Here is a 6,910-nt window from a genome sequence, read left to right as displayed (position 1 = left end):
TTAAATAAATACAAAATATAATAATAATAATAATATACAATAAAGTTAAAGTTAAAGTAATATATAAATATGTGTATGTGTTTATTTATATAAATACACAATAATATGCAAAAACTATAAAATATAATAATATACAATATTTATTTATACTATATCATTGTTATATTTTACTTGGTAAATAAGTTTTGCAATTAAATGCAAAGTTTTAGAGTTTTTCTAATTAACAACATATATAATGTATATATATATAATATAATTATATTATCAAATTATTTTGTAAATATTTTTGCAATTAAACAAAGTTTTAGAATTTACTTTGTAGACTTTAAACTATGTATATATATATATATATATTATATATATTATATATACATGCATACATACAGTGCTTAACACATGTAAGGTTTGTGCCACAGCTGCCCTAAACTAAAAGTATTGGTGATTACCAAAGTAATGTTTTATGTTTCTGTAATGGTTAATCCACCAGTATGTGTAAGCTCTTTAGGGCCCTATTTTAACGATCTAAGCGCAAGGTCTAAAGCGCACGGCGCAATTGCGCTTAGTCTAAAAGGGTTGTTTCTATTCTCTTAATCAGTAATGGATGTGTTTTGGACGTAACGTGCCATAAACCAATCAGAGTCTCATCTCCCATTCCCTTTAAAAGCCAGTTGCACTTGCGCCATGGCGGATTCACTATTTACATGATGGAATTTCCAAGCGGAAAAACGGAGCGCTTCTCTAGTGAGGGAACGGATCTGCTCGTGTGCGTAATTCTGATACATACAAAGACTATCCATTATGACATGTAGTCATTTTTATATTTATGTACACAATAATAATCTTTTACGTTTTAATCCTTTAATTTTTCATTTTTAAAATTGTTTGTGTGCTGCTGCGCATCCCTGTGCATCCCTGTGTAATAAGCAAATTGTGCTCTTTAAATAGCAAAAAAAAATATTGCGCCAGACTTTAGACCAGGTTTTTGTTGGTCAAAGGCTGAGTCTATTTCAGTTGCCTCAAAATAGCAACGCGCCAGCAATGCGCCTGAACACACCTCATTTTCAGACCAGCACGCCCATGGGCGCAAATGCTTTTGCTATTTAAACAACGTGGTGCAGGACGTGAAAATGATAACGGCGTCGGGCTGAAACTAGCAAAAAACATGTGCATCACGCCTGGTGCCGCATTGCGCCGGGTGTATGATAGGGCCCTTAGTCACAGTAGTGTTTCTAATGCTAAAATATAATATAATAAAAATAAATATATTTCAAATTTATTGTTTTACAAGAAAGGCAGAAAAAAATAGTAGTTTGTTTATTTATTTATTTTTTATTCAGATGCCCAATTACAGTCAATAACAATAGAGACTGTGGAAAAGTAGGCTACATAAAAACAAAGCCAGCAAGAATACAAGCTGTTATCAAGGCTAAAAGAGGCCATACAAAATATTTTTGGTTTTTGGTTTTTATGTGTGAATAAACACTATTTAGTTGTTTCTGTTTGTTAGTTGCCTAATAAATGACAATAGAATTTTAGTTTTAAACAATTTTTTGACAGATTCCTAAAATATTTGTTTTCTCTTTATTATGACAGGTGGTCTAATACATTTCTTAAGCACATACAGTGACTAACAAATATATTACTGTATTTATTGACTGTAATAGGAAATCCAAATAAAAAAAATAATAAAGTGCTTAACAATTTTTCTGCATTTCATGTAAAACAGTAAATTAAAAAATGAATGGATAACAACAATAATTATATTTTAGTATTAGAAACGCTACTGTGACTAAAGAGCTTACACATACTGGTGGATTACCATTACAGAAACCTAAAAATGATTTTGGAAATAACCAATACTGCTAGTTTAGGGCAGCTGTGGCACAAACCTTATATTGGGTGGTGGTGGTCTAATACATTTGTTAAGCACTGTATATAAAAAAATAATTATATTATAATTATTTATAATATATAATATATTAGATTTTGTGTGTGTGTGTGTGTAATATTTTATTATTAATATACTTTATAAATAAACAATATTGGAAATGAACAAAAAGATTTATGATTTTGCAAATGTAACATTATGGCATAAAATGTTGCATATTGCATGTGCAGATCCAGGTAGCCCCGTGGCTTTGGTCTTCTTCATCATTGTCTTCATCTGCATCGTCGTGACTGTCTCCTTCATCTTGTACCAGAAAAACAAGCATCGCTTCCATTCGACAGTACGTTACCAGCGCAACTTTGATGACGCAGACAGTGCGAGTATGATCAATGATGCAGAATAACAGCTCTGCTGAATGAAGTCAAATGAAACGGTAGCCATAATGTGTCTTTTACTCTGAACACTCCTCTATGCCATCAACAGAAACACCTGCTTCAGTGGTTCAAACTAAGGGTATTTATTGTTTTTCACCCCGGACATCTTGACCGTTTGTGTAAAATTAAATAGGAGTGATATTATTTGAAGGCTTTTAATGTTTAAATTAAAATGTCTTAAATGTTTGTGTATATTTTAATGGGAGGACTGCAGGTACTTACCGTACTACAAAAATTTGACTGTGTTACTTTGGCTTCTCTTGATATTATGTTATCGGATCAGGGTTTTTCACTCCTCTTGAGCAGCACTGAATATTAACCTACGCATAGAGCTGGGAAGGTTTTAAGAATGTACGTTTTTGATATTTTTCCTCTTTTCCTTTTGAAGATGTGATTTTAACAGAGCGTGAAGCATCCCGAAACTGTATTTCATTTTAAATAATTTATTTTGGTGGTTTTTCCTTTTTTTTTTTCCTTATTTGATTTCTGAATGCCACTCTTTGAAATTTTAATAGATTTATTATTCCGCAGTCAATAGAACATTCCTTTCAAAGTTGCTGAAATGGTGCTTTTCCACAGTGTTTTATTTTCCTGTTTATGTATCATGTACTTCTCCTGGCATTATGGCATCGTTTGCCTTCATTACAGTAATATCCAACAGCTTACGGTAACATGCTAAACGCAGTGCACTGAGTGCTGTATAAGATGTTAATGATAAAATGATAGTGGGCACAGTCAGAGATGATATCTATGCACTCATATGCTTAATTCGCTCAAACTACTGAGATCTGATGCACTTTAATTAGCTGTTTGAATCTAGGCACAAATTACACAATTTTAGTTAAGGATTTAGTACATGCTTTGTAAATATTTTATTATATTTTTTTCTTGTTGCTGTTGATTGTTTGTTTTTATTTTTTATTTTTTTCAATCTTCACCAAAGATGCTTTGGGATTTGAAGGTAATATATTGCAAACCCAAAAATTTTCACTAAAGACAATGCTGCTTTTGAAAAAATGATTTTTTTTTCAGAATCTTTTGTTTTCCTTGTCTTTGATTTGATTACATATCAGCTTTCCTCTGTTTTGACAACAGCAGATGCTCAATAAAACAATGCATGTCTTCTAATACTATATGTCCTTGTTATATGTTGATGAATATTAATAGACATGTTTTTGGGTTGTAGTGTTAAATTATTTTATAGTTTTAGTTGATTAGTTGCAGTATTCATTAATGTGTTGATGCTGGTTTAGTACATATCCAGGCAGGCAAAAAGCATTATGTAATGCCCAAAAAATGCTAGTTAGTCATTCCTTTCCAATACTAAACATCCATGTGTTGTTTTGTTATTAACATAAAAGTCTTACCAAGTGGAAATATATACTTCCCTAGTGCTGTTTCCTGTGCATATTTTATTTTTATTTTTAATAATTTATTAAATACATTTTATACATTAAATATCCAATTTATGCATTGTTTTATTTATTTATTTTATATAGTTTTATTTATGAAATTAATTTATCCATGAAATGTATTTTCACTTTTATTTTTGTCCCCTGATTTTTCCTGTTCTTGCTCTACATCTGCAGGGCCTGGCTTGACAGACAGTATTGATTAGTTAATGACTTATACAGCAGTACTGTAACTACAGGGTGTCAATTACAGTCTCTCTCTCTCTCTGTTTTATCTCCTGTTAAAAATAGATGTTGGCACCTGTAGGTCAGGGGAGGGAGAGTAGATTAAAACCCTAAAAAGGGCTCCTAAGACGCCGACTTCAGCATCCTTTTGGAAGTCGCTTTTACTTGAAAAAAAAAATAAAAAAAAAATACTTGTCTTAAAATCAACCCAAGGCTTTTTAAAATATTTACAAACTGAGGCATCTTTCAAAATTGTGCCGAGGGCAAAAAGAGCACCAAAGCTCAAAGTTGTCATCGTTGTAGAAAATGTGTTTCTCTCTTTTGGAAGTTAGTGAGAACTTATACAAGGCTACGAATTCCCAATGCTGGTCCCTCTGAGGTTGTGGTTCCAGGTAAAATCCTATTTTACTCTATCTGTATGTCTCGAGAGTCATGAAATAAATGAAAAAGAAATAAATGAACATTTGCCCCGTTAAACTAAATCTGTTGTCTTGTCCTCTTTCAGTCGGTAAAATGGTCTGAAAATTGAGGAAAATGCTATATATAGTCTTAAGAGTGTCCTTACATGGGGTGGCTGAGTGAAGGCATTCCCTAAGTGACTGCATTATTTTTGTTCCATCAGCAGGAGCTTTCCAACTGCTCTCAGGCTGCTCTTCCAACACTCAAAGCGCTTCTTTTCTCTTGGGGTAAGTGCAGCTTTATTTTATTAATCTGTTAACAGATATGTATTGGGACACGTACGCTTCCCAAATGATCATATTGGGTGCATTTCACATATGTGACTCTGGACCACAAAACCAGTCATAAGGGTCAATTTTTCAAAATTGAGATTTATACATCATCTCAAAGCTGAATAAATAAGCTTTCCATTGATGTTGTTAGGATAGGACAATATTTGGCCGAGATACAACTATTTGAAAATCTGGAATCTGAGGGTGCAAAAAAATCAAAATATTGAGAAAATCGCCTTTAAAGTGGTCCAAATTAAGTTCTTAGCAATGCATATTACTAATCAAAAATTCAGTTTTAATGTATTTACAGTAGGACATTTACAAAATATCTTCATGGAACATGATCTTTACTTAATATCCTAATGATTTTTGGCATAAAAGAAAAATCAATAATTTTGACCCATACAATGTATTTTTGGCTATTGCTACAAATATACCCCAGCGACTTAAGACTGCTTTTGTGGTTCAGGGTCACATTTCAATTGAATATTGTCATAAGATATTATTGAACATTAAAAGACTCTGGTGCCTAGAGCTGAAGTGATTCTAGACTTTAGGTAATTAAAAATGTTTGTGTTAACTTTTGGCTTTTGATGTTTTAGTTCCAAAAATCAGTTTTCTATTGGGTTGTGTTCTACTTTTAAGTACTTTTCAGAGTTCGTTTAATGCTGAACTGCACAATTTTTTTTGTTTGTTTGTTAGTTTCTACATGAGACCTTATGTCACAGCAGCCTGTCACATTAGGTGTGGTTCAAAGGTCAAATCTAAGGGATTTTGCTCAGATTATTTTGCTCCCACTCGGATTTTTGTAGCACTGAGATGTTTGTGTCCATAAGTTGTGCCAGTTATTGTGAGGTCAGCTTTTCACTTTCTGCCTGTAATGCGATACACTTGAGCTCATGGAGCTGCTGATGGGCTGGAATGTGAGGAGAGGCAGTTTTGGTGCTAGTTTACAATAACCAGTAGCTAAAGTAAAAATGTACTCTAAAAACATAGCGCAGTAGTTATATTGATTTATTATGGGCAGGCAATATTCAGTTTTGGTCTTTATCTAGGAGTGTATGTATGTTTATAAGGTGATTTATTGTATTATGTAGGTCATTTGAATTATCAAACCATTTTATACTTATTTGTGTATTACATTATGCTAACCAATAGTAACACTAGATGTGCCATATTCATAACTAACATTCTTAGTTGTATATTTTGTCCCATATAAACCATTTTAGAGGTGATCTAGATTGCACAATGAGTATTGGTGTGGTCAAAAGGTCTTTTTCAGAGTGTTCCCGACATGCCTGCGAGAGGCATTACACTTTATCGGCAGGAGCAAACGCAACATCAAAGCTCAAAACATGTTGTCCAACACTCAAGGTATGGGATGTGGTTGTGGCCGAGCATATGGATAGCCTTGGCGTGAGTTTGGCTCAGAGGCTTCAGCGGGCCAGAAGATCTGTCCCTAAACGCACAGCAGCGATCGCTTACACTAATACCCCTCTCTTTGTTGCTTCATAAGGGACCCAAAGGTCAAGTGACTTGATGGGAGACTCTGACTTTAAGATGTGTAAGCAAAGCTAGTGTGCGCTGTAAACAGACTCCGCATTATGTCATACATCAGTAGTGAGGAAGGAGAAAAGATTGCTTTGCATACAGTAGGAAAATATGAAGCATGGCGCATGGAAGCTTTTCGGCTGTCAAGAAAGAAGGTGGTTTGTATTGACATTTTGGGTGAAGAGTCAGATTTGCTTCAATGCTGGGTCTGTTGCGTTTAGGTTAACAAGCATGAATAAATCCGCTTTTACCAAACCTTACTATACATTACAGAACTGATTCTGTTGCTCTAATTAACTTGGCCCTCAAAAATCAATGTTAGAGATTTTGCAGTAAACAGGAGAATCCGGATCCAGACAGTACTTAGAAGTATTAAAAAAACGGATTCATGGCCATTTATTCACCATTGTAATCAAAATTTTGTGATCATAATTTCTTTAGTGTTGAAGACACAATCAAAGCCATTGGTCATTTTATTTTCAGGTTTTCTAAAGCTTTGCTGGCGCTGTTGACTGAAACAAGCTGCATTTATTTAGCATCTGTTCATTTACCTCTACATTTATGGATTTAGCAGACGCTTTTATCCAAAGCGACTTACAAAGGAGGACGAACAAAGAACTTACAGTGGTGTGAAAAAGTGTTGGCCCCCTTCCTGATTTCTTATTTTTT

At 33.7% G+C, this 6,910-nt stretch overlaps 2 protein-coding genes across 2 annotated transcripts in view; both read left to right on the top strand.

Moving 5' to 3' along the window:
• The window catches only part of LOC107718898 (lymphocyte antigen 75-like), a 30,397-nt gene extending 28,106 nt beyond the window's left edge, over positions 1–2,291 (top strand). The window contains exon 30 of the mRNA XM_016526154.1: positions 2,119–2,291. Coding sequence (XP_016381640.1) covers positions 2,119–2,291 — 173 coding nt within the window. The remainder of the gene's footprint in view (positions 1–2,118) is intronic.
• A 1,660-nt stretch (positions 2,292–3,951) lies between these two features.
• The window catches only part of LOC107718897 (M-protein, striated muscle-like), a 29,703-nt gene continuing 26,744 nt past the window's right edge, over positions 3,952–6,910 (top strand). Inside the window, exons 1-3 of the mRNA XM_016526153.1 lie at positions 3,952–4,351; positions 4,582–4,645; positions 5,962–6,064. Of these exons, the coding sequence (XP_016381639.1) occupies positions 4,322–4,351; positions 4,582–4,645; positions 5,962–6,064 (197 nt within the window). The 5' untranslated portion in view covers positions 3,952–4,321. The remainder of the gene's footprint in view (positions 4,352–4,581; positions 4,646–5,961; positions 6,065–6,910) is intronic.

This window comes from Sinocyclocheilus rhinocerous, unplaced genomic scaffold, assembly GCF_001515625.1.
Source record: "Sinocyclocheilus rhinocerous isolate Xijiao unplaced genomic scaffold, SAMN03320098_v1.1 scaffold1595, whole genome shotgun sequence".
Lineage (NCBI taxonomy): Eukaryota > Metazoa > Chordata > Actinopteri > Cypriniformes > Cyprinidae > Sinocyclocheilus > Sinocyclocheilus rhinocerous.
Note: the sequence above shows the minus strand (reverse complement) of the source record. Positions and strands in the feature narration are given on the sequence as shown.